This window comes from Xiphophorus hellerii, chromosome 19 (assembly GCF_003331165.1).
Source record: "Xiphophorus hellerii strain 12219 chromosome 19, Xiphophorus_hellerii-4.1, whole genome shotgun sequence".
Classification (NCBI taxonomy): Eukaryota; Metazoa; Chordata; class Actinopteri; order Cyprinodontiformes; family Poeciliidae; genus Xiphophorus; species Xiphophorus hellerii.
The window spans coordinates 19,365,280-19,393,277 of record NC_045690.1 but is presented as its reverse complement, the minus strand read 5'-3'; the positions used below and the strand labels follow the sequence as shown (position 1 = coordinate 19,393,277).

At 37.8% G+C, this 27,998-nt stretch overlaps 1 protein-coding gene across 2 annotated transcripts in view; it reads right to left on the bottom strand.

Moving 5' to 3' along the window:
* Positions 1 to 525: 525 nt before the first annotated feature.
* Positions 526 to 27,998, bottom strand: part of fndc3ba (fibronectin type III domain containing 3Ba) — a 117,105-nt gene continuing 89,632 nt past the window's right edge. For both annotated transcript variants that reach the window (XM_032546586.1, XM_032546587.1), the window contains 9 exons: positions 27,731 to 27,836; positions 26,335 to 26,507; positions 25,311 to 25,424; positions 23,768 to 23,917; positions 20,887 to 21,167; positions 16,721 to 16,939; positions 10,927 to 11,093; positions 9,861 to 9,988; positions 526 to 7,919 (listed from right to left, as the gene is read on the bottom strand). In XM_032546586.1, the coding sequence (XP_032402477.1) occupies positions 7,608 to 7,919; positions 9,861 to 9,988; positions 10,927 to 11,093; positions 16,721 to 16,939; positions 20,887 to 21,167; positions 23,768 to 23,917; positions 25,311 to 25,424; positions 26,335 to 26,507; positions 27,731 to 27,836 (1,650 nt within the window). In that variant the 3' untranslated portion in view covers positions 526 to 7,607. The remainder of the gene's footprint in view (positions 7,920 to 9,860; positions 9,989 to 10,926; positions 11,094 to 16,720; positions 16,940 to 20,886; positions 21,168 to 23,767; positions 23,918 to 25,310; positions 25,425 to 26,334; positions 26,508 to 27,730; positions 27,837 to 27,998) is intronic.

Here is a 27,998-nt window from a genome sequence, read left to right as displayed (position 1 = left end):
TCTCAAGTTCAATGGATGCAAGAATTGTGCAGGTGATAACAAAGAAGGTCCTATGTTAACATGTAACTCGGTCTGTTAAGATGTTTTTGATTGAAATAGCTTTTGATTTTACTACACGTGACCATTTAATGCTGCACATTCAAAGAATGATCATTTGAAGTTCTTTATAATCCATAAAATGTTTAGAAAATCTGCTGTGCATAATAATTTGGCATTTTGAGTTTTTTTATTTTTGAAAAAAATACTCTTCTAATGGGGAGCTTTGTTCAGTAAAATTTGATTTATACTGTAGTAGTTCATGACTTGAAAATTATACTGACTATCATTTGCATTGACCATTTAAGAAAATCTGAGAAAATATCACTTGCATAATAATTTGGAACATGGTGTAATGTGGCAAATCATAGGAAAAGGCAGTATGAATATTTTTTGCAAGGCACCAGAAGCTACACTTTATTACATGTATTATAGTGTATAAGAGTTGGAATAAGTATCAACAGGAAACAAAAACAAATGCAATGCAAGTCAGAAAAAATTAAAACATTTATTGGGCATAAATATATTATATATACGCTACCGATACAGTTACGTCTTACATACATAGGGTAGTATTTGCAAAAATCTATACATTAAAATTGATATGGCAGTTTCTTTTTATATAATGCATATGAAATTGTCTAACATTTACAATACAAGAAACAAAAATGCATGAACTTCTTTTTTTATGCTTTTTTCTTTGTGTCAAATCGTAGACCATGACAACATTGGAATGTTTGCTCTAAAATTGTGAGGTAAAAATATCTTTTTTTGTCTTTTATTTGCATTTGCTTCAGAAAATAGTTAAATACCTGTGAGTCTCTGTCAAATTGCCAAATCTCTCAGTCAAAAACCTCCACTTACTGTAAAATGTACATTTAAAAAATATATAAAATAAAAGTAAAACGAAATAAAAACTGATCAGAAGGCACAGACGTGGGGTTGCTGGGCTAAAACGTTGTCTCTTATTCTAGACATAGCCACAAAATAGGCAGGACTGGCAAGGGTGGGGGGGAGTTGTGGGGTAAGTGGGTCTCTTAAAAGCTAACAGCATTTGGAAAAACAAACCAACTAACCAAAAAAAAAAAAAAAAAAGAATAATAAAGCCCGTAAAGGGATATACAAAACCAGAATTATCAGATTGTTCAATACTAAGATAACTGGCCTGCTGGCGACAGAAGGACACCTCTGCTCTTGCACCAGGGTTTTAAGGCTCAAAGAGGGAAACTGAAGGGGGTTAATAAAGACAAGAAAACTCACGTCGACCAGTCAATTAATATGCAACAGTCTAGGCAGACACAGAATGAGCATATCTGGCAAAGGCACGGTACCCCTTATGAAGTGTACTTTCCTCAGTGCTGTAGATTGCATTCTGCTGGGAGCGCAGTGCCATGCTCCAGTAATGTCACAGTGATGCCAACGGGAGGATAATGCCAATGGACGTAACAGTAAGCGTTGGCAGTAGTGTTTTTTTTTTTTTCTCGAAATAGAGCAAAGGATCCGTTGCCTCCCACTCGTAACCTCGTCATGTCAAATGCTCGTCATAAAAAAAGTGCTTCAACTCTTGTTAGTCCTAATGTGTTTACCATTTCTACTCTATAACTCTATAGATATCTCTGTATATTATCTCTTAGCAAAACACTGGATAAAAAAAAAAATAAGAAAAAGAAAACAAAGAAGAAGAAAACTCTATCGATACACCAGCAACTAACCTGATAAGGAATTACAAAACTACTTTTGTTGACATTACGCCATGGGTCAGTTCGCCCCATTGGCTAATTCATGCCTCTGTTCTGAAATTATTTTACAATTTTTGCACCCATCTAATTAAACTGCTGCAAATCTGCCCATGTTTTGTTGTCGTAAATTACAAAGATAATGGATTATAAAAATGCTTCAGTTTGACAAATAATTAAACATGTTTATTACAGTGGCTCTTAAATGTGTACACATCCACAGGTTTATAATCTATTTATTGTACTATTCAACTGGGTATAAAAGGTACCATAAACTGGTTATGTAATTCACACCGGCTTTCGATTATAGTGAATTATTTGCTCATTAGCATCTTTTTGCAAAGATGGATGGTTTGAAGAGCGTTTATAAAGATCAAAATGACCTGATTGTACGTAGGTATAATGTAGGAGTAGGATATATATATATGTATCCTAGCACCATTGAGAAAGTTTAAGACAGTAGTGACTTTATAAAAACCAGTTCTTTCTCCAAAATGATTGCAAAGACAAGAAATAAAATACTCAGTTGGCCAGTGTGGATCCCAGGAAACCAGCACCACCAGTGGATAAGCCGGAGGACTAATTGAGATCAATCTCTGACAACAGTCTCTTGGCTACCGAGTAGAGTCACAAGACAAAATTATTTTCTTTCATTGAAAAGTTCCAGTTGCAGCTAAGCTCTCCCCATAAACTTGCGGACGAATGTGTAATAGTCAGATGAAACCAAACATGACGTTTTGGACAACTCCAAAAGACACGGTTGGCACAACAAAAAAAACCCCCAAAAAACTACAGTGAAATACGGTGGTGACAGCATCAAGCCATGGAGTTACTTTCTTTCAGCTGAGATTTTCATCAAGGTAGGTGAAATTGTGAACAGCTTTTAACACAACTTGGCTCTAACTTCAGGCGTCTACTGAAGATGTAGGGGAGTCTCAGTATCCTCATCACAGTGAGTCCAAACATACATCTAAGGGAAGAAAATTAAAGCTCTGAAACGACCAAACTAAGTCCAGATCTGCTTTGCTGGTAGACATAGAATTGTATTATTTCAAGAGAGAGCACACTTATGCAACCTTGTTATTCAACCTTTAAATGTAGTTTTTAGCCCCTCACATTTTTCAGATGAATCACATGGGATACATTTCACATTATACATAAAAACAATTGATAGATGCACCACTAAAGTACAAACCCCAGGAATTCTAACAGGGTTCTGTACACTTTTGAGAGCCACTGTAGTATCTAAAATTTTAGTGTTAAACTCTATTCCCATTTATTAAAACTTAAACACGACTCAGGTTTTGGCCAACTGACTGTTAGAAAACACAACAGGTTAGGACACCCTGATCAAATGAAAATAGTTAAATGTCTTTTTTATATAAAGATGTTTATTGAAGTTATAAACCTACATTTCCTTCCACAAGACTATCAGTAGAATCTAGAAAATTCCTTTAAATTGAAGGGTGAAAAGTGATACGACGGTGCGTTCAATGGCACCAATTCACACAGAAAATGTGGAATCAAAAACAACCAAACATGCAAAGGTACGAAACGGCGAACGGGCGAAATAACCAGCACCCATCGTCATCTGCCTGAAATCGTCACGATTGTTTTTGTTTTGTTTTCTTTCAATTTAAATGTGAAATTAGTTTTAAAAAAAATATTTCTACAAAGTACGGGGTCTTGACATTTCTTAAATGGCACAATTTAGCTTTATAAAACACAATAAAAAAAACATTATGTAAAAAAAAAAAAAAGCGTAATCACAGATCAAGTTAATGTTTTGTTCCATTTGAGAGAGTTCCAATACTAACAATAATAATAGTTGTAATGGTGTGCTGTTACAGAAGAACATCACAGAACGCTCAAAATGGCTGCAATATCTAGAGTTCGCTAAAAAGGCTGCACTTTGGCATTAAAAACTGTAAAATAAGATATCAGAAGCTTCAATATAACACTATTCAGAACAGGAAAAAAAAAGCCAAAGGCAGAAATATTCATCCCCATACGAAGGAACTTGAAGTGACACTAAGGTCTGGCTTGCTACATGTGTCTCTAAGCGTTACAGAAACCCATCGGCATTTGGTTACATGTCTGAAACGGTAATGCATGAACTGATGAGCAAGAAAAATACTTAAAGGGTTACTGAGATAAGGAATGCTGGCCTTAATCATACAATCTAACATACATCCATAAAAAAAAACATGCTACAAGAAAAAAATTAGTATATAACTACACTTGTCTCTTAATCTTTAAACAATAAATAAATGAAGATTGCACTGTAATTGGCATGTAAAGTACTGTATGCAAATATATAGTATAAATAAAACCTAGAAAAGGACTCTACCTTGACTTTCCCATCAACTTTGGCAAAGATTTTTTTATTTATTTTTTTTTTTCTGAGCTAGTAAACCGCTTTGCTTACTGACACATACGAAGCAAGGCACAGCGAGGACAGAGGGCGAGACGCAGCGTCAAGAGGGAAGAAGAAGGAGGAAGGCGAGAAAAGGATGGTCAATATGAAGATGGTGATGACAGCTATGGGGACGACGGGAATGGATCTCCCCCTCTGTAAGGCCTTATCCCTGAGGTACGTTACAGGCTGCCACTCAGAGCTAATCAAAACCTCTGCCTCCTGTCCGGTCTCGCCACCAAGCTCCAACCCAGCTGAAGTAGGTATGTCTCACATTAATAATGCAGATCGGGGTGACTTCTTTGGACTACAGAAGATAAACACGGTTTGTACCTTGGCTTTGATGTAAAGGATTTGCTGGGAGGAGCAGACATGAGGCGGGACACAGAGGTCAGGGGGGGTGTTTCGTATGTCACAATGCCCTGTTCTGTTGAGCTGTGTCCTGTCCAAGGCTTTGTTTGGTTAGTGAAGATTAGTTCAAGTCCTCAGAGATCATGTCTGTCTGAGTAGAGATCACAGACTTGCTACCGCTCTGATTACATGTCAATAAAGCACCTTTTAATAGAGAAAGAGTAAGAGATGTGGAAGAAGCAGAGAGACAGGATGGATCGAAAGCAGGCGAGAAGTAGGCAGAGCCAAAAAAAAGGGGGGATTAAGTAGAAATATTCAGGAGATGCAAAAAGAGGGGAAGAGTCTTTAAATGTATTGATTCACAGACGCGCTACAAGGAGAAACAGCTTCAGCGTTTGTGCTAAATGTCTGGAGAACAAAGCGCAAGCTAACTTCTAATGGCTTTTCCCAGTTTACAAATGCAGATTGTAGAAAAGGTCGCCGACACGCTACTAGCACCTCTTATCCCAAAATCGCGCTACAGATAAAGAGGTTGAAGTTATTACATCTGAGAAGGTAGAACCCCCAAGGGTCTTACAAAGGATCAAACATGTGCTGGGCCAACTCCTTCCTAAGAAAAGCAACAGGCGATTGCGATCCCAGCCTGTTTTCCTGGAGTCAACAAATGCCCAACATAAGGTCCAGATTCTGACCAAAGAGTGGTATTTAAAGGAATGCTGAGGTACTGTCCAAAGATTAGAAGCAGTTAATATCTTACTTAAGGTCTCTTGGCATGCAGATTTAGCATAAACTCAGTGTAGATGGTCCCAGATGCGGAAGCTAACAGCTAGTCCAACAAAGGATAGGCTTGCGTGAATTTCTACATCTTAAAACAACTCCAGTCTAAAAATAAAAACTCAAGTGTTGGATGGGAACACGATCTATTAACCTTTAAACTTGAGATAAACTTTATACAAATGCAATGAATTTTGCAGAGGAAAAGAAGTTTGGAGGCAGTGCGCCCTTGATTATCTTCCTGTGCGGAACACAAGATCGAAAGGTAAAGTACATACATAAAGGCAGGTAGTGTAAAAATGAATGATATACTGTTCAGTAAGGCCACAAAAAAATTTGTGACTTTTTACTTCCCTATGAATTTCTATCTGGTAGTTCATGTTTTGTTTTCAGTGCCAGTAAGACAGATGGCAGCACATCACCTCCGACCTAACAGAAAATAAACGTTGGCTTTTTGTGAAACGAGAATAAGCGGCTCCATATTTCTCATTAAAATAAGTCCACCATGTTGGAGCTATTTTAGTTTAAAAACCACTCAACTATCATGAAGACACTGCTGTCCTCTTGCACCCATAAATCCCAATAAATCCCCTGATATGAAGGTGAGTGCTTTTGACTCGAGTCCCTATATCTATATTTGAGATTCTTGTTTTGAAATAAGACTGAAAATAGTTATTGAGGTCGGGTCGTTTGAGAGAGGTGACCAATGTCAGGGTAGCTGCCAATACTCTGATGCAAAACAGTTTAAGAAGTCCTGTCACTTCTGAATTGTTTGTATGACAATATTTTGGATTTCCAGTAGAAAAAGAAAACAATTATAGGCAATTTCAAAATAATCTGTAAGCACCGAGGGAATACTGCTATTGTCTAACTGTTAGCCATGAAGCTAAAGTTAGCATTTTTGAGACTAGCAAACTGCAACACATAGATGGGCTAAACCTGAACAAATAATTTTACTCTGGTCTAATATTCCTTAAAACATAGTATGCAATGTGTCAGGACTTCAGTTTGTCAAAACAAAGAACCATATATATTTCTAAGATCTTGTCTTGTTTCATTTTGCCATCCCGTCTTATGAGCCAATTACGTCATCACATATTTAATGCCTTTTTAATTCTTATTTGAAAAGCATTCGAATAAAACGTTTTCATGTTTCAAAGACCGGAGTTGTTTTGAAAACAGCAGAAGTCCGCTTCAGCCTTGGCCCCTCCTAGACTAGTCATTAGTTTCTGCCTCGGGAACCAAGTAATCTGGATTCATACTACATGGAAATGCCAAGACAGTTATCTGCTGTAAGGAAAACATGAACTGCCTATAAATTTTAACAGAACCTAACTTTAAACATTCTGAACTATCCCTTTTAGCACAAATTGCTAAACTGACCTCAGAGCTTCTACTTTTGAGCACCTAGTTCACTCCTTCCCCCTTTTACATTTCAACCTTACTTTGCCATCATTTTTCACACTAAATTACATGTTTTTCCATTCTTTCTCTCCGATACTATGAAATCACAGGATAGCAGCGTCTTACACCACAAACGATTGCATCACTTTGGTAGCTGAATGTGCGAGTGAATGAATGGCAAAAGCTGAGCAGATATGACTGTCGTCTTCAAAATGGAAATTAGTTTTTTTCTCATTGTCCTTGCACATGTGTAGTTTCGTATGCATGCATGGTTATGTACAGAGTTTCGCATGTGTAAGTGTGTGTTTTGGTCAGGCGATTGTTTGTCCTGACCGACAGCCTGAAGAGAAGGAACAAACTGAAAAAGTAGGAAAAGCTACAGTTTTAAAGGCCTACATTTGAATATGGCTGAATGAATACAGACCGCAGCGAACAAAAAGTAAGGCAATGACGGCAGAGAAATATATATGTTTTCTACTGAATATGTAGACATATAAAATAAAAATAAAAAACATGCAAGTCAGTATGAGGAGCAAGTGTTTCGCTCACACTTATTTTAAGGCTTGATTATCAGTTTTCTTTCCCAACTGAGGTACAGCCAAGATGAAGCTTCCCTCAACAGAAATCCTTAACAAAAGAGACAAACACGACAGAGGTGTAGAAGAAAATGACACCGAAATGGGTAAAGGGAGAGGAAAAATAGAGAAGCCTGAATCAATGCTTTGATTGCAAAAAAAATGTGTTTTTAAAAAAAAAATCTACATACATAGTCTTAAAAGTACATCTCAAGTGTTTTGATTTCATTCTGTTCTTTCATAGACATTTGTAAAAGTTCATTTCTGTGATTTATTCTTTTGATTTCGCTTTCTATCCTATACTTAAAAATTCCCTCACTTCATGAAGAAGTACTGTAGCAGGCAGGCGATGAGGATGGACAGGCCGGCGAACATGCACACGATCAGCGCCGCGAAGCGCTCGTCGCTCGAGATCAGGCCCGCCCCCTTGCCCGTTTCCAAAGCACTATGATCTCCCGATGACGCCGACTCCTGGCGGCGCAGCATGAACAGGGAGGAGGGGCTCAGCGGCCCGCACAGCTCCTGGTGCGTGTCCCGGCACTGGCGGCATGCGCCGACGCGGAAACGATAGTCTGTGTTTGCCTGAAGACTGGAAACTTGGAATGAACCTTCGTCTCCCTTAAAAATCTGTGGGAAAAACAAGAGAATATGAATTGACATCGGTTGTATACCAAGTACTTAACATTTGTGAAGTGGAGAGATAGAAAGGGAAGCAAGTGTAAGTTTAAAAATATACTTCAATTAAAAATCTTTGGTAACACTTGACTTGAAGGGGTGTGCATAAGCATGACATAACACCTGTCAAGAAGATGAAGGAGTCTTCGTGAACGCTTATGACTGTTGTCATGAAGTGTTATTTGGTGAATAATGACATTTTTAATGCAAAGCTGACATTTTTATTGATGTTTCATGCAAGTTCTAATAAAATTTTGCATTGAGAGGTTCATTATTTACTGAATGATGCAAAGTCGAAACTTTTAATGAACTTTTAATGCAACTTTTAGTGCATCTTTGCATTAAAAGTGTCATTATTTGCCGAATGACAATTCATGACAACAGTCGTAAACATTTATGAAGACTGTCAAGAATGGTCTTTAGATGAGGATTGAAGAGGCGATCAAACCCTCTTGGATGAAGTGGAAATAAGTGAGCTTAATGATGTCTCATAAGTAACAAAGCCAGGAAGCTCAGATAAGCAACGATCACTAGACACAGACAACTACAGACTATGACAAGGATCCAGAGGGGAAACTAAGACACAGGTGAGTATAAATACCCAGGGGAAAATAATCAAGGAAACACAAGACAGCTGGGACCAATAATTGGGTAGACAAGACAACACAGAAACTAAATTAACTAGAAATACACAAAACCCCAGATTCTTACAAAGACTCCTTCATGTTCATGACATGTGTTATGTCATGTTTATGACAGTTTCACGTAAGTTTTATGCACACCCCTTTAAATAAAGTGATACCAAATCTTCTTCAACACAGGAGACAGAGAAGGGTGTTGTAGATGATATCAAGGTGTATTGAATTAAATATAGAGGAAAATGTGGAGCCTGAAAGAAGTATTTCAACTATGACGATGTTTCAAACATACTAATAGAGCTGCAATGGAACAGTTTACGTTAGGTGTTAGAATGACATAAATCTAAATTTTTCAAGACTTGGGCTAAAAATGTTAGTCTCAATGCACAACGTTGACCCAAAAGAGTATGCGGGTCGGAACTGCAGCAAAAGATGGTTGTACAAGTTGACTGAATACAGACACGTGCTACACAAAAAGACAAGGAGATTCGTAAAACAAGTTGAAAACATTGTATCCTATTACCTCCATCTCACAATCACTCGCATTACTTTGCATATAAAATCCCAATGCATGAAAGTTTGTGGCTGAAAAGCTAAATGGTAAAATGTTTGACCGAGACAAACACTTCATCAAGGAGAATAAATGTTCTGGTGAGAAAAAATCCATTAGTATGCATCCGATCTCTTCGCACAATTAAATAAACGTAAACAGAGACCAGTTGTGCACATATCCACATGGTCTGCGCTTGGTCTGAAAGACTCGGCCGTCTCCCTCCAACCATTCGGTAATCCAATTACAGAAGATGGCACAAGGGTGAATATTAATGTCTGTTTCTCTGCTCATCTTTACAGCTGTCACATTTTCATCTTTTTCAACTGCTTCTGTGCCACAAGTCATTGAAATTCTTGCAATATCTCTTAGTAAATACCATCACTCAGGGGAAGTGAGTGAACATAAAAGTGTCAGCATTCATATTTTTCTTTCTCTTCCATATGTAAATTTCTATCCAGGTGTATGTGTGTTTTATTTATCCATGTGCAATTTTGCAGCTGAATGTGTCCTTTCCCATCCGAGGAAGACTAAATTAAAAATCACCACTGAAGATTAGAAATATTTTCCCTATGCAATTCTGGAGCAATAAGAAAGAATCAAGCAATTAAAGAGAAGCTCTGGACCAGAGAGACGGCGGCTCCCAGCTCCACCCTTTAAGCTGACTTTGTTGTAGGCATGTCTTTGTGCGGGAAAGAGACAAACCTGTTTGTATTCAGACTCACGCCCCACCAGCATCTGGAGGATGTAGTTCACAGAGTCTCCTCTCATTGGTGGGACAGTCTCCCATGTCACCTCACACACATTCCCCTCCAGCTGATGAATCCTGGGGGCTGTTGGAATGGAAAAGCAAAGGTTTTTTTTTTTTTTGTTTGTTTTTTTTTAGAAAATTAGAAACATACCAGTTAAAGTTCTCACTCTGCAAAAAAATATAAAAAAACACAAAACAAATAATAAAATTACAATAAATTAATTAAATAATTAAAAACGACCTCGAGTTCTCTTAATGCAAACCTCAAAACACAAAGAGTAAATTTTTCCTCTGGGAAAACTATCATATAACACATTGCAGTGAAAACTCGGATAATGTATAGTGCTTTGCGAAAAATGTATAGTGCTTTGTGAAAAAAGTTTTGTACACTTTTGTGATGACAAGAGTACCATTATATTACTCATGCCACCTCCAATGCTTAAGAATTGCTTGGTGGATATAAATATACATGCAGATCAAGTCCATGGCTGACATGTCTGAACATATACGCTTTGACTGTGTTATTTTGAAAATATAAACACAAGAACTAAATCTAATTATTCCAATCATCCACACTGTTGTTACTATGTTTGTTTTTTTAACAAAACCAACCAATAAACTCTTTAAAAAAGCTTTAAATAAACAGTAATAATGTACACAAGTGCAGGTTGATCATAATCAGTGTTACATTTATTGTCTCTATGTTTTATTCTGAATGCTCTGAGTACTTTTATCCACTTCAAGCATTTAACTTGCTGAGGGGAGTGACTGTTCATCAGTTCATGAGATAATATTATGTCATTATTGCATGGAAGAGTTGTGATGCTCATGACATAGTGCTTTTTTTCTTTTGAAATCTCCAAAACAAAATCAGTGGCAGCCTGGCTTAGTTGGAGATCAAATCAACAAGATCAGATCAATGAACTGTAGCGTTATCAACGATTGGTATTTTTCATTTGATGCTGAAATACAAGGCATATTATGCAGCTTCTTTTGATTGGAAGATTGAGAGAAGTTTACCTTTGATGGCAGGGGGTAGAGACTTGGTGGTGCAGAACGTATATGTATCAGAGAAAGGACCCTCCCCAGCTACACTGAGGGCCTGTATTCTGAAGCTGTAGCTGCTGGACTCAATCAGTCGTTGGACTTTGTAGGTGTGGCTGGGACCGTGGTAGATGGTCACAAACCTGGGAAACCATGCAGAGGAGAAATGACAACGAGTTGCCAGACTAAGCAAATTAAACACATTTTCTAAGCAATTCTTAAGCTAACTGTGGCTGATACAGAGAAGATAGAACACATCATTTTAGGGAGAAGACAGTCAGCTTTACATGAATCTTCTTAACAGCTACTTTAGATAAGCACAGGTATGCTATGTTCTACCTAAACAAATATGTTCTCTATCTAAACCAGTGTTTTATTTAGATTTCTGACCAACGAAAAGAAGAAAATTGTCCCACAGAGCTAGTTGTAGTTGCTAAAGGTCTCAATAGCCATTGCCCGTTTCTTTCAAGCTCTGAGAATTGTACATCTCTACAAATCTCCATCGTAAGCAATTGTTGCTCATCTTAAGCCACCATCTTGGTTTTAAAAAACCCACAACTTTACGTATAGGCCTTTAAAACCAAGAATAGAAGGAAGAAATATTCCAGGCTGCCTAGCTGAACAGATTGAAGGAATGTAGGAGAGAATTGGCACATCTGTGCGTCAAGAAAAAAAAGTGGATATGAGCTGGAAAGGAGATATTTATCGATGCAATGAGTTTTTCCAGGAAAAGGCGAGAAAGAAAGCAATGGAAGAGAAAGACGAGGGATGTGTGGACAAAGAAGATGGGTTGCACGAGGGGAGGGTGAATAAGAGGATGTGACGGGGTGAGAGAGGAATGATGAAGGAAGGATATTCAAGAGGCAATGAGAAGCTGAATGAAAGAAGGAAAAGAAGCAAGAGAAAAAGAGAAACAACAACATGAGATGGGCTCTTTAGTAGCTGTACTACGGAGAGCTGGAGAACTACTTTCTCAGGCTGATATGTAGTGTTATTAATTTTTGCACACAAAGCTGAACTGGATCCCTAACCCCAAAACTTACCCAACACAAACAGATTAGGGTTTTAGTTGGAAATATAGACACATAAAGAAAACAGATGCATCATATGGTCTGTCAGGAGCTGTGACCTGTTTTTGTCGATTGGATTAGGCTAAAAGGCAGCGTGTCAGAACAATTAATACATAGAGCTACTAATGTCAGCCTAACTCGGTCAATTTACCAGCACACAGTTAATGTAGCTAACTGCAACCTTGATTCAGAGCCAAAGTGCGGTCGTAGCAACATCTGTTTTGTTCTGCAACGTTTCTGGCTGTAATGTGTTTGTGGTTTTCACATTTTGTTTTCTCAAAATGAATCTATAACTCACAAGTATGTTATTGTCAGTGTCCTTGCAAAAATATACAATAAAATGAAATTGTCCTGTCGTTTTATATATATATCAGAGCTTAAATGAGCCGATGTGCCTCAGCAGTGCTTGCAGACGGTATTATCTTCTGAATTAATGAATTATATTTTGGACTCGGATCTTAAACATTGACAGTCAACAATGTCAGGTGGTGTTTATGAATCATCTTCTAAATGTAAAAATCTCATTTTTCAGTTCATGAATTTAGAGGATGATATTATAATTACTTTTTGTAGGGATACAAATCAAGACAGCTACTGTCGCATAATGAGCAGCATAATGACTTGATTCTCAGTTAACTGGAAAAACAAAAAGGTTTCATGTACAAAATCAACTAAAACTGGCTTTAGAATAACAGGTGGTTAAGCAGTAAAACTGCTTTGGTGGAAAAAATCCTCTTGGAGGCATTGCAGTGAAGTTTATCACAAACAAAAACACAACAAGTCTCTCACTTGTGGGTGTGCCTAGGGCTTTTTTACTTACTTTAAATAATCCACCTGTCAGCCAGGGGTTGAACATTAGAGAAAGGTGTGGTGTATTTGCAGTTCAGATCTAATATGCGCTGCCAAACCTCCATCTCTATAAGCACACAGTATCCTATGTATTCTCAGTTGGTCAGTCAGCAGCTGGACATACAGCTTCCCTGCTATATATCATCAAAGGTTGTCTTTGTCTCCATTAAGAAAAAAACAAACAAAAAACTATTAGGGTCAAAAACAAGCCTAGTTTTTATAAAGCAAAACGGTCCACTGCAGGCGTTATCAGTATTTCAGGCATATTTTGTGATTAAGTTATGATTAAATCCAGCCAAAACAAATCGCTTGCCAAACACTGATTACATTTAAAAAAATAAATAAATGTACCAGATTACACTGGGACAGCAGGCACAGGAAAGCATGATGACAAACAGTTAAACTTCAAAAAGGCTTAAGGGAAGACGGAGGCATGAAACCTTTAGATAAATCCTGGCAATAGATAAAAACATGGACGGTTCAAACACAGACGCAGCTGAAGCAGTGTTTTGTCCACCTACATTCTTCTTAAGAATCCTTTGTGTTAGATGGTTTAATCCTCCTCTGAACTGTACAACAACCCATTACCGTCTCATCCTTTCAACTCGTAATGTCCCCGACAAAAGGCCTTTGGGGTAACACAGGATATGGAAAATGGGAACAGAGAAAAAAGTTCTTCTAAAGAGAAAACACAACAGAATTGCGAAAATGAGGGAACATGCAGTAATGGAAGGAATTAACTGGACACTGGAAGGAAATTTAAAAGTACACAAAAATAAAAAAAAAACAAGAAAAAGAATTGGAAAGGCAATTGGAAGGAAGAGAAAAATAAAGAGAGAAGTAAATACTGTGAATATGACAAAACTATTTTGTTTTGCCTAATACAGTCAAAAACATAAATATGCCTGGATGCACAAGGGAAAAATATGCTGAGAGACAGATAGGAAAACAGATTCTAATGTCTCCCGAGGTCCTGATATTGTAAGCATACCAAGAAATAAAATGAGATTCATAAGTAGGAATTAGATCAGAGGACAATCAGAGAAACAACTAAAGACATTATAGAGGACAGCCAAAGTCAAAATGATTAATGTAAAAGCCCAAATTATATTTGGAGAAACTGCGGCTGGATATTCAAGATATTTGTTTGCAAAGCTCGGCATGTTTAAGCTTTCAAAACCTTCTTGTTTTGTCACTTGGCCACAATGAGAATCTTGCATCTGGTTGCCTTATTGATATTAAAAAAATAAAACAATCATGACAGTTCATTTTGACGCAATGGGATTGGGGAACAAAGAAGGATGTGAAAGAGCTAACTTAATCTGAAAACTCCAAATTCAAAATTTCGTGCAAAATATCTCCTGTCATTCACACAAAATTTTAGGTTTTAATGGCTGATAAATAATTTTAAAAATGTAAATACCATAAAAAAAAGAAGAATTGCACTCGTTTTCATCTATATTCGCTGGGCAACAAAAACACAATTTTCTCTCACTTTATGTTTTTGACAAATGTAAGAGTTTCAAAAAACAAAGAATTACTTGCTAATATTAAATTGATTCTGGATATGCTGACCAAAAGGCAGAAGAAGGGAGATTTTGTTGATTACAATAACATTTTATCACATGGTGTATCCGGCACTTGTTTGAGTAAAAACTATTTCAGACACACTGCTTCAAAAGGAACCTACAATGTTCATACATTTAAATGCATCAGAAATGCAAAAGAAATTAACACAGATTTCCCTCATATAGATAGCACTTATTTCATCCCCTTGTATATGATCTAGCCTGGTAGATAGTTATTAATATCTACTAGGCAGTACAATCATTTAAACTGTCCAATAGTACTATTTGTACTACTAGCTTTTGCAGAGGGGGGAAATATTTTTTCTGAATAGACTGAAAAGAAAGAAACTTTGAATTCCTTCCCATTTCAGTCAAGCACTCCTCAGATTCCATTCACAGAGATAGATTGGTACCCAGTCCATGGACACAATAGTTCTGAAATACATGGGGGAATGAGCTTAAGATGTTTATTGTGTCCTCTGTTGTTTTTTTTATTATTTTATGTATTGATAATAAAAACAAACATGAATGTAATATTTTTGCTTTGGCCCTGAACACATGTATGTGAACTTATCAAAACATTATCATTAGGTTTAATGAAATATTCTTTGGGATTTCAACATTTTGCACGGTTATGGTCATTCCTTTCTTAGATACTAGTGTATAGATTCATTTCAAATTAGAACATCATCAAAAAGTTAATTTAATTCAGTCATTCTGATCCAAAAGCAAAGCTAGGTTCATTATAAACAAAGTGAAATATTTAAAGTGTTCATTTGTGTTAATTGTTGTAAACATGGCTTACAGTTAAAGAAAATCCATAATTTAGTTTCTCTGAAAATCCTAATATTATGTAGAAATTGAAAAAAACATAAAATGCTACAGAGCACATGATTAAAGGCTGTTATCACTTCTCACACAGACAACCACATAGAAAATCACAAAACCTTATTGTTGAAGGAGTTTGCTGTTCACATACAACTTTTAGTGGAAAGTTGTGTGAAAGGAAGAATTATGGTAGAAAAAACAAATGCTGCAAAGGTTATGCCAGAAAAGGTTCAGAATACATTATTATGTATTCCAAAGTAATTTTAACATTATTGCTCACTTAACCTATTTTAGGCATCTAGAAAACATTGGGGCAGTACCTAAACCCCAGAGTTAAGCATAATCTAGTATAAATAACTCAATAAAAGTTCAATTTTTCTGATAAGCTTTGTGTTTTGCTTGTAATAGCAAATCCCTTGTCGGCAAATGTTGTGGTGTGCTAATAACTTGTTTAAGCATATTTAAGCGGTACAAATAATTATGCACACAGACAGAGTTCAACACAGGGTTTGACACCCTTTTAGACACACAGTCACCAATATAGTCAGAAAAGGGTAAATAGAACAATCTGGGCAGTTAACGCAGCTTTCATTTAGACGGCAAATGTGACATTGCATGTTTGTATTGCTTGTTCTGTCATTTATATGCAAAAGTGTGTGTTGTGCAGAAGTGAACAGATCACAGCCAGTTCTATATGTGCCCATCTGTTGCCGTCTGCACTTCTGTCCCATTCCAGGGTTGCCAAGATACCTGGGTGCCAACGCAATGCCAGCCACGGTAATCCTGAGAGGTAGAGGTTTCTAACACTCTCCCCTCCTGTTCAGTCAGCTAATAATCTCTGTCTTTGTTTTTTTCTGTCTCACCTGTGTCTAGCCAGTTGGTTAAATGGAGGGTTGATTACTGGAGGCTGTTTTCCAGCTGGTCACAAATGCCCTCAACATGATTACTCCTCAGTACATGTAGTTAGTGGCCATACACACACACACGCCCACACACACCCCGGCCCACAAACACTCACGCATCCGCAAGAGTACCTCAGACTACACGTGTACACTCACGTTCCCTCAGCCTCCTCAACCTGCTGTGATTCTGTCTGCTGTATTGACCAAGGTCTTGATTTACTGTGTTGGATAGCTCTGGGGTGAGGAGAAAATGAGTGTGCAGTGTGGCCAAAAAACAAGGAAAACATCAATTTCTCTGAAATCGCTTGTCATGAATGATATATAAATGCAGTAAGCAACAACAAAAAAATGCAAGTAATTCACAAAGCACAAGAAAAGTGAATATCAGAACTTAAAGAACAACCAGATTCCCACGTCCTTTAACTGATGAGTTTCTCAAATACAAATAATATTTGTGGATTAAGCTGACCGCAAAAAGTTATCACTTCGAACACAGGTATAAATCCGTGTGTTTGCATGCGGGCGTGTGTAGGGGTGGGTTTGTGCACTCCACCTGTGGTTCTTGTCTTCCATTTGTAGTGTGTAGACCACGTCTTCAGAGAGGAGGGTGCGTGTGTGTCCGGCATTCTCGCCCCACTTGAGCTTCAGGCTCTGAGGGCCTGCGGCGGAGCATTCGAGTGGGGGCGGGGCCGGAGGAAGGGGGCGGGTCCTCGCTACCAGCAACGGACTCAGAGGACCAAAGCCGATGGCGTTCACTGCTTGAATCTGCAGACTGAAAGGTAATAATGAGTTGGTGAGAGATGTTATCATGTACTGTAAAAACTGTCAATGGAAATTTACTGTTAGGTAACTTACAGGGGACTCAATAAGATAAATACAGTATTATTGTCCAGATCTGATGTGAAATCAGTGGCTATGATTAACAGCCAACTACTGGCTTTTAATCATGTGCTATTTTCATGTGCACATTATGTTGTTGATCAATGAATGGCACATTTACTGTACCGGCTGTTGAAATTTCTGTCAATTGCCTGTGCAGAAAGCAGCTGAAACAGAAAGCAACAAACTGTATGGCGTTCAAAACAAAGCAACAAGTTTTTGAAGCAAGCGCACGACGTTTACTGTAAGGTTTGCTTGCATACGATGAACTAGAAATTCATGGAAATATGTTGCGAATCAAGTTATCAACGAGTCATATTAAAACAGAGAGCAAAGATGCTAACATTAGCCTAGCATTTCAGCAAACCTGCTCTGCATGAACACAACAGCAGGGCAAGAACTTAAGTTGTTAGTTAAATTTGTACAATCATGGTTACTTAGAAGTTTTATTGCATGTAAGTAACCATGTATATAAACTGTCTTGATAACCTAATTTTTCTTGTATAGGCCTAGAATTAATGTCTGGAAATATGTCTGGAAATTATGTGATTTTGTAATGGGGGAAAAATATTCTAATAGGGACTTCCCCAATTAAAAAATGACATTAAAATGTTAATAGAAACATAAAAATATCTTGAGACTATAGGTTTACAGCAGTTGCACATGGAAACGTTGGGAAATGTACGAACCAGCTAACCTAACCCTGTAAGCTCTCAGGAGTATCTGCAGGCCTATTTGACTAATGGTGAGGTAAAGTTTCTGTGAAGAGGTTTTCGCCCATTATCAGCCTCCTGGTACAACTTAATGCACTCTCCAACATGAAACCCAAATGCGCCAACCATTTCTGGCCACTTCCCTTCTATAAATGTCATCAAAAGAAAAAAAATGATGGGCAATACATTACATGAGGAAAAGGACACATTTTTATTTTTTATTTTAGATGTTACAGAGAATTTGTGTAATGTAATCATCAAGATTGTTTAGACAGAGACGTGCCTTTCTTAAAAAAAACAAACAAACAAACAAACAAACAAAAAACTGCCAGCATCTAAGAGCACATAGACACACCTAATCACAGCTAATTAAAAAGAACCAAGAAATAGATTTCCCTTCTTCAAACTCCTCTGCGCCTCACTTCTAAGAATCCCCCCCTGGTTTCCTCAGTCTTCGTCCTGCGATGTCTGATCAGCTGATTAGGACCTGTGCCAGAGGGCATATAGGTTCTGACATTTAACTGTTGATTTTTCATAACAGTAACCTTTTCTTGCAGCTAAGTCAAGTAGAAGGAAAAAGGGCAACATTTATTCATTCACTGGGCTGTTAAGCACAAGGATAAACTGTGATGAGAGGTTGTGAGGAAGAAGACGAAACAACGAGAGAACACCTAAGACCCGGGGCTTTCACACCTGTTGTTTAGAGGTCTAAATCTTTACGGCCAAGGTACGGAAAAACTAGTAATGACCAGTCTTTTCCAATTAATTTGCTCAGAACCAACAACAACAACAAAAAATTGCTCTTTGCACCAACAATTGCATGCCTCAACAAATAAGTTTGTTTTGTTTTTTTTACAGACAATGATTTGTACACTATCCAAAACGACCTTGTTAGTGCAATAAGACAGTGGAAAATAAACAGAGAAATTATTTGACTTTCTGTCTGGTTCAAGTTGCTGTGGGGATTTTAAAAATTGCTGTGTAAAAATGTCATGTAGCTTGAAATTAAAATAGGAACCTCTTATGTCAAAGACTGAAAACGTTTTTTTTTTTCTATGATAAATTACATTAGTACTGTGGTCACATTATCTTCTTGATGTAAATTACGCAATCATCAAAAAAGTGAAAGTTCTGCCTGCTTTCTGCTTAAAAGCTGATTAATCATAAAAGTGCCTTCTGTTAAAGCAACAAAACTTTAAAATAATAATAGAAGAACTTTGTCCTGGAAATCTGAACTGTTTGTTTGACAAAGGTAGAAGAGAGAACCCCATAATATGGTCATAGGAGACCCCCAATGTTGTCAGAGAAAGCGTTTATTGTGGCGCTTCGCAAGGCCATACAAATAAAATATGAAGCACCTACACAATCAGTGTCTGCAAAAACAAGAGTTACAATCTGTAGGCCTCCAGAAAAACAACTCACAGGTACACTCATCCTCAAATAAACACATGCGCTGTGTTCTGGCTCAGCGGCAGCCCTTATGCAAGAGATCGGTGGTACATGGGGACAAAAACAACCTCCGAGTGAAAACAGTGGGGTGTGTGATTATCCTACCTCTTCACTCTTCCCAACCTCATTGTAGCATTATTTCTCAGGTTTTGTTTTGTTGTCTGTTTTTTATTACAATTCTAAGAACTGCCACCACAATTATATGTGCGTGCACAAAAACACACAGCTTTCACACAATGACCAGTCATTAGATCTTACCAAACGCTTTGCAACAAGTTGCTTTGACAGGTTAAGGTGTGAGGATGTTGTGGAGTTTTCTGATTCTTTAACTATCACAGCTGTGTGGACATTTCTATTCCTTTGATAGACAGTTTTGAAGTGTTTACCAGTTTTTTGTTGTTGTTGTTGTTGTTGTTTTACAATACTCCTTTTAAGGAACAAATTACTTTTGTAAGGAACAAGTGCTGCCATGTTACAGGCTTTCTGTGAAGAGATGAGTAGTCTTACTTGTCAGTGGTCATAATGTTATGGCTGATGCATGTGTACAGGGAAAAGGGGAGGCACAGAAGGATCACAACATTGGCTGGCAATACAAATGACTAAGTACCTGTTTACTGCTACTTGGTTACAAGAGGTGTCATGTCACAGTTCATGAAAATACCAAAGAGCCAACCTTCAGATTCTGTCTATAAATACCCCCTACAGTATCCAATTGAACATAATAGCAGATGGTTTACAAATCATTAACCCAAATGCAAAGTAATGTAAAAAGTAACGGGCTTCCAAAAAGACTTCTACAAGCTTTATGACATGCTCATGTATCAATCTGGCAGCGTTGCATAATCGCCACATACCAGATCCTGTTATTAGTGTTTGCATGAAAAAGGAAAGATTGTTCTTTAAGTCTCTTGATTGCTATAACTGTTCACACAAGCAAAGATCACTATTTGATGGCGCAAGAGAGAGATGTGCTTAGTTTGATTTCTAAGAGCTCCCTTCACACCGTTTCTGATCTCGAAATAAATTTTAGCATATCTAATAATGCATTTTAGGCATATCTATTTTTGTGAAACATCAAGTCCTGTCATATATCCGAGGTATGCAAGTCACTTCTCATGCCTTTGTTCAGAGTGTGTAATTGTGATAAATGCTTTGATTGCCTGGCCATCTGGGAAAGAAAGGTAAATGCTCTATGCTACAAGTGTCTCCAAATAAATATTAGCTTAATTTAATTAGGAGACAGATTGAATTCTCCTTTCTGGAGCAACATCACTAGTGAATGACACTGGATATTCTTTGGCACAGACAGAGTGTCCACATAGCACAGCGTGAGATTACACAAAGCCATTACTGCATCATTGCCGTAATATCTGAGAAGCAGATTTGCATATGGAAATTTAGCAGCAGCAGTAGTGCATTTGTGTGATTTAAATGGCATCATGGAGTTTTTCAACATTTCAAAAAAATAAATAAATAAATAAATTGTAGTAGCCAGGATTATGTTGGGGTTAGTCAGATCTGTACAAACCAAAATAAGGCAGAAATAAGCAAAATAAATTTAAGACTAAAAACAATATTTTTTAAGTTTAAAATTCATGACAAACTTGACGACTCATGAATGTGCTAATTCTACTTGAGATCAGGGCTCTGCAGCATAATGTCTGGAGCGAATGGTTACCTGTATTCAGTGTCTGGCTGCAGGTCTGTGACGAGGTGACTCGTCCCCGATTCCACGGTGACAGTTTGGTCGTCTACAGAGATGATATAGGAGGAGATCTCCGAACCGTTGCTGCTTGGCTTTTCCCACTTCAAGAGGAGGCAAGTAGACGAGGAGTAACCCGCCTCGGAGGACGCCGGGAGGTCCAGGAGAGTGAGGGTCGAGACCTGGTCAGGATGCGTTGCCGGTGTCTGGAAACTCGCCCTCTCACTGTATGGACCAGCGCCAGCCTGGTTCACCGCCTGAGCAAAACACAGAAGCACAGGAAGATGAGGGAGATGAACACCATAAAGGGAATATCTGTGAGTGAGAGATGACTCTATTACTAATGAGGAAAGTTGTTAAAGGTGATATTTTAAGAACACTGCTATCACTGGCGAAGACCAGAAGAATGTCAAAAATGTCTTGAAGATGTCTTTAAAGTGAGCAGCTGGATGAATTCAGATGATCAAACAGCTTATTTGTAATTACAGAGGTGTCTAACATTTATTTATAATTGCCTGGATTTTCCTGCGGCGGCTTGGTATAGTCCAGCTAATGGTCTCCAACAAGTTTAAGCAAAAAGAAATTGGCCGGCTGAAACAGGGCAAAATGTTTCTATTTTGATATATATTTTTTCTGGTTAAATCTTAAAAGTCCTTAAAGTTAAAACAAAAGATAAACAAAGACCAGCAGAAGTCGTGTTTGCATACATACCTCTTGTGCTTTTACCATGTCAATGTGCTATATTGAGATAGCAGGGACGTGCGGTGAGGTTCATAGCTGGTGAGGCACTGACTTAATCATATTCAGATTTACAAATATAGACCCCCTGCATGTTATTGTTTATGTAAGGAAATTGCGCGCATGTGGACGACGCTGGAGGGCAAAAAGACTATTTCCGTTCACTCAATCAAACTTGGACATGTAGATATTATTCATTTCGTGCTGTGCTCCACAGCGAAGGGGAAACCCGTTAAAGTACAACTCAAAACCACGTCTTTTGTCGCTCTCGGTATCAGCGCAGCTACGCGCAGACTCGTTGCCATAGCAACTGACAACAACGCCACAATAAAAAACACTCAAATATTTCCCAAGCAAAAAGCAGAACATTCAGTCTGTTGCAGTAGTATTGTTTTAGTATTATTTTTGCGATTATTAATTAATTGCTGTGGTAAGAGGAGAAAACTATAAATATATCGCTGCACTTGACCTTATTGTATGGCTAGCTCCATGGCTAGCTCGCTTACAGTATCTTACTCTGCAGTTGTGGAATCACAATGTCTGGGATCATGAGCGCCCCCTGCCATGAGGCAAGAGAACTGCCTGCCTCACCTCGAATCTGTTCTCTGCCGTTTTTGATCGCTCTTCAGCACATGAAACACGTTACACACACAATTGGTGACAAAAAAAAAACACTGTACATTATATACATAAGTTAAATTATGGAAAATCAGTTCATACATTAAATGTTTTTTTAGCCATTTTATTGGCGAACATGCTCTCAGAATGGCAGCCAGTGCAGTTAGCGAGAAGTTGCGCAATCCCAGGTGAGGCTCAGCTCGCTGCTGCCTCACCAGCTTCACTTCCGAGCATTTGAATGGGAAAATGCAGAAATTCAGCGATTTTGAAGAAAAAATAATCTGAACTTTTTTAAATTAAATGAAAAATAGGTATAGTACAAACCACAGGGTGAAAATAGCAATATAAATGATTTTATCATTATTATTTTTCCATGATTACAGGTGAGGCTCTGCCTCACCTGCCTCCCCTGACCGCACGTCACTGTGAGATAGTATGTGATAGATCACTAGAAAGAGGTGCATTTGTGGAGTGGACGGAAACACATACATGTTGGGGTTTTTTTATTCTTTAACAACAAAAATCTGCAAACAACAACTAGAAAACAGACAAGTTTTCAGGAGAAAGATAAGAAGTATTGTAAAATTTGCAACAATCCACATAAGGCTCAAATGAGACCAAAGCTGAACGTTTTGGTCTTTTTGGGAACTGATGGAAGTGCATGTTAGATTTTTTTCTGACTTTTGTTTCAAAACAAAATGAAAAAAAAGGTGTGAAGCCTTTTGCAATATGCTACATAGTGAAGCAATAAGTAGCAACGTGAAAAGCTTGAAAAGACTGAGTTTCCCACCATAACTTAGCTGAAAACGAGTAAGTCAATTTACGTGTCAAATAGGAAAAGAAGAGACTTTAAAGGAGTGAGAGTTTGCTAATTTTTTGCTGACTGTTCCTTTATTGCTCACATAAAGACAGAACACCATGTCCCATGTAAGATCAACTGAGTTTAGAGTCTGTCATGATTCTTTCTTGCATGTTCTCTTGAGAAACCAAAAAGTGGAACAAGTTAGCGCAAAGCACATACTGTAATGCACAGAAACTCACTACGACATCACATGAGCACACAGGCAGTGATGCTGACTGCCAGCTGACCTTGTGATGCCCCAGTGATACAAATGAGCCAATAAAGAAGGGAACCATAAAACATGCCGTTATTGGATTCAAAGCTACAGAGGCCTGTGTAGGTGCTTGTGTGTTTTTGTGAGCTTGTCAGATAAATACACACTCACAGAATATGAGAAAGAACCACACTGTCACCATTTATACACCAGATTAAGAATTGCAGCACAAATTGAATTGGCCATCATCTCTGGTCTCCTGTCTCTATTTGTGTTTATGCTTTTGAAGCTCCTTCAGGGTTTTCATGCTGTGCAGGTTTCTGCAATTATGTCCAGAGAAAGCCTCTGCGCGGTTCCCTCTTTGATCTCGCCTTTGCCCGTGCCTCTTTGTGTTTCTGTTGTGTCCACAGATCTACTATGCAAGTGCAGTTTTCGCTTTCTGTTACCTGTAGCCTGCAGCAGTAATCCGTAGCAGGCGTCAGCTCTGACAGTTCGCACTGTGTGGCAGAGCCGCAGTAAATGAGCTCCCAGGGTTCGTCCTCCTTCGCCCACTCCAGTCGATACTCTGAGATGTCTGTCCCCGAACCCTCGGGGCTCTGCAGCACACAGAAACACGCGTTCAGCTTATAGAACTTCTGGAAACCTGACATTAACCTATTCAGATCTGACGCATGGTATGAGCGGTGTGATTTTTCAAGTCAAATTAACCTTTTGTTTATAAGATTCAGTGGATATAAGGGACAAGGTTAGTTATTTTCAATAAAAGCAGAGGGTGTTTTCTGAGTCCAGGAAGTACATTTGCATTTATTTGAATAAATAAATGAAACTGAAAAGTTTATTTTTTTCCCAGTAATTCACACTTGGGTATTGCATAGCTTTATTATATTTAAGTCCAATAACACATTTTCCATTATTTTGTCAATTCCAACAATTATGACTTACAATTTATGAACACCGAAAACATTTTTTTCAAAAAATATTTGAATATGACATTATATGAATCTAAAATGTTGTATGAAAAGGCTTCAGACAGCACTCAGTAACAGGCCAGGTTAGTAAGCAATGACCTTTTGTGGCTTTTAACAGCTTTTTGTTATTTCTTCTTCTGGTACTCAGAAGAGAGTTTGTGGTTATTAATTTTGTCTGGAATAAAACAGCATAATAACGTCACAGTGTACATTTTTATTATATTACATGCAACACTTCTGAGTCAAACAAAACTATTTAAAATAAATTTAAATGCAGAATTTTGTTCACAACTTGTAAGATTTCAGGAAGTGAAACTAATAAATGACAAATCTGAACAATTAAAGATCCCTATGCGGGATTTCACATGGTTGTGTCCTGGAGCCAAAGTTACTTTTATTTAACTTTGTATGTATCAATGTATCAAAGTTGTCAAAATTAGTTTTGTCTGTTGATATTCCCAATATGTTTTGCTTTGGTAAAAAAAAAAATGGATCAGGTTATGGACACGGTGAGATTATATCAATACATTAATATTAACTTAAACAACTCTAAATATATATTTGATATCTGAATACATAAGAAACATTTTTAAAAGGTTCATTTGAGTTTTGAATTATATTACCGTAAAAATGTCAGTAGGTCCTGTTGGGTTTGCATTTAATCCCTCCTATTCTGTGTTCATTTAATGCTGCTGACCTACTAATCCACTCTCTCTCCATCTATTTTGTGTCTTTGAGGTGAGACAGTGAAAAAAAAAGTCTGATTATGATGGAAGAACTGCTGGGTAATCCTTGTTGCAATTTCATACTTGGCTGCTTCTGATACATTTCCTGCATTCTTGAGAAAAATCAATAAAAAAGGGCTGAAAGTCAAAGCAAAAGGAGAATTCTGGATACTTCACTTTAGCTGAGCAGATATATATAAAAAAGAGACTCCAATTATCTTTAGAAATCTTGAGAAAACCAATCTTCTGGTTGGTTCTTCTTAGCACATTAAGTTCTGTGGTTGCATTTTCCTCACCTCCCAGTCGAGCGTCACACAGGTGTTAGTTGTGAGCGTGATGAGTGGCGCCCCACACTGACCAGGAGGTCCAGCTGCGGTCGTCACTTCTGTCGGCTCAGAATATGACCCGAACTAAAAGACACGCGCCAACAAATATATATATATATATTTTTAAATGTATAATCAATTATTGTTTTTATACTTTTTTCCATTTTGGATCAAAAGAGTAAAATGTTTTCTATTTCAAATATCTAAAACGTAAACATTTTTGTCATTTACACACTGCTATACTGAACATTTTCAAAACTGATGTAACAGAAGTTTGACAAAAGACTCACCGTTCACTTCAAATCTGTAAATCTGTTAATGTGTTTTGAAGTACTTGTCCAATGGCCTGCAATTTAAACTTTCTGCAATAGCTCTTAATAACTTTGGCTAAAACTTCAACTAATGTGTTTCAATACAGAGATAATAACAAATGCAGGTTTTAGCTGTTTTCCTTTTTTCATGAAATAACTGACAACAGGATGATACTAAAAGTACCAGTGTTATTTTGCTATATTTTTCTTGTTATTAGGTTGAAAAGAAAGAACTCTTTCTTTTTTCAAAAGGTCATGTAACATATGCAACTCTAAACAAGTGTTATTTAGCTGGACTGAAGACAAAAATAGCTTGCAAGATTGTAAAGGCTGCAGATAATAGAACAAATTCAACCTTTGAGTCAATAGATGATCAATCAGGCCTTATAGTCGCCCTGTGGAACTGATAAGCTTCTAAGAACAACACTGGGTAATCTGGGTAGGAGAGTAGGACCTAATTACATGGAACCCTGCTTCTCTGGCATGTTTCCTTATTATTTCATAAGCTATAATTGATCCAGTGTGCTGAATAGACTAAGCGGAGATAATAAAAAGAGCCATAAAATGCATAAAAATCATACATAAAACTGCCTTGGAGGTCCCTGTTTCATAGAAATGTAATGTGTACTATATTATTGCTTATGTTGCTGCTAACATAAGCAATAAGCAAGTGAATTTCTCACCCCGGCCTCGTTGGTTGCCCTTAGCCGGAAGCTGTATGTCGCACCAGGAAGCAAACTAGCAACCGTGCACTGCAGCTCCGAGCCATGGTACACTTCTGCTGGCTTTGCTTCTCCCTCACTCATCTCCAGGCTGTACACACACTCTTCACACACTCCCTCACAGGCAGGGGAATCTAGAATCATATCACAGGACGAATCAGAGACAAAAGAAGCATTTTTAAATATAATCAAATTGAGTCAATATGAAGTAATCCTTGAAGAAAGTACATATATTGTGCCTTGCAAGAGTATTTATAACCCTTTCACAAACTTTAATGTATCTTATTGGAATTTTAGGACAAATGGTACCTAAGTTTGAAGTGAAATAATAGTAAGAAAATGGCTTAAAAGCTTTATATACAAATGAAAATCTGAAACGTATGACACAGATTTGTATTTAGCCTCCAATACAATAATTTATATTCAGTCATTCCTTTCACCTTCAGCTGCAGCTACAGGTACAAGACATTTTGGTGTCAACCAGCTCTGCACATATATTATGGCTGAATTTATTTTCTTTTTTTTGCAAAATAGCTTGGACAGAAAGAAAATGTTTGGAAAGATAAAAGTCTATGCCTTCTTTGGACTGATGGGACTTATATTCCGGAGAGATTTATAGTCCGGAAAATATTGCGATTGCTTTGGATTTTTTTTTTTTTAAGTAAAAGGAACAATTTGTATTTCTAACAAACATTTGTAGACCATGTATCCTCGTCCCTTAACTTAATGGAAGTTTGTGGTAGTAATCTGAAAATTTGTTCAGTTCAGCGGATGGGAATACTTCTGCAAAGCACCGTACTGTGGCATGTTCAGGGTTTTAATTGAACACTCATTGGGTCATTTAAGATTATGATTGCTTGTATCGGTGTAGCTGAGTGATCAGCAGTTTTTTTTCCAGGCGCCATCTGCTTCAGTTTGCTTGCACAGGGATGAAAGCGGCCAATGATCAGGCCCCAGGGGAATACCCTTCGGTGCATTATTTCTGACCTTCAACTCAACCAGTAATTGCGGCAGCACTGCCTGCATCTGAACTGATTAGAGATGTGACCAGCTGTGTCAGACTGGTTAAAGAAAGAACTTCCTCAGCACTGCACGCTACAAGCCTCTTTGGCTGCCAACAGATAACGGCACTAATCTGCAATAATTGGCCAGCATTACCAGAGTTAGTCTGGATATGAGGGGAGGGTTAGGCATTTAATGAGCAAAATAGGAGCTCGATTAGGCTAAAAAGGGGTTGACTTAGTTCATATTAGAGCTGGCCAGCAGAACACATTTGGCAGCCAGAAGGCAATTTCATTGCTTTTTGTGAAAAGCGTAAATAAAGCTAAACGCCGCGTACGTGTCCGTCTAGACTCACCCCATTCTAACTGGACCTCCTTGTGTTTGGCTTTCCCAACGATCCGCGGCGGCTGACAGGGTCCTGGTGGGACACTTGATGTACGGACAGGAACACAAACAGTGCACTGTCAAAGAAAAAAAGAAGAAATTAATATCATATGAAAAATATCTGATTTTACTGCTAGGACAGTGATGTGAAAGGATTGATTGTAAATATGTTGGCATAATTCTAAAAAATAATAATTTAAAAGAAGCTCATTTTTAGCCAACGTGGGCCCTGGATTTTA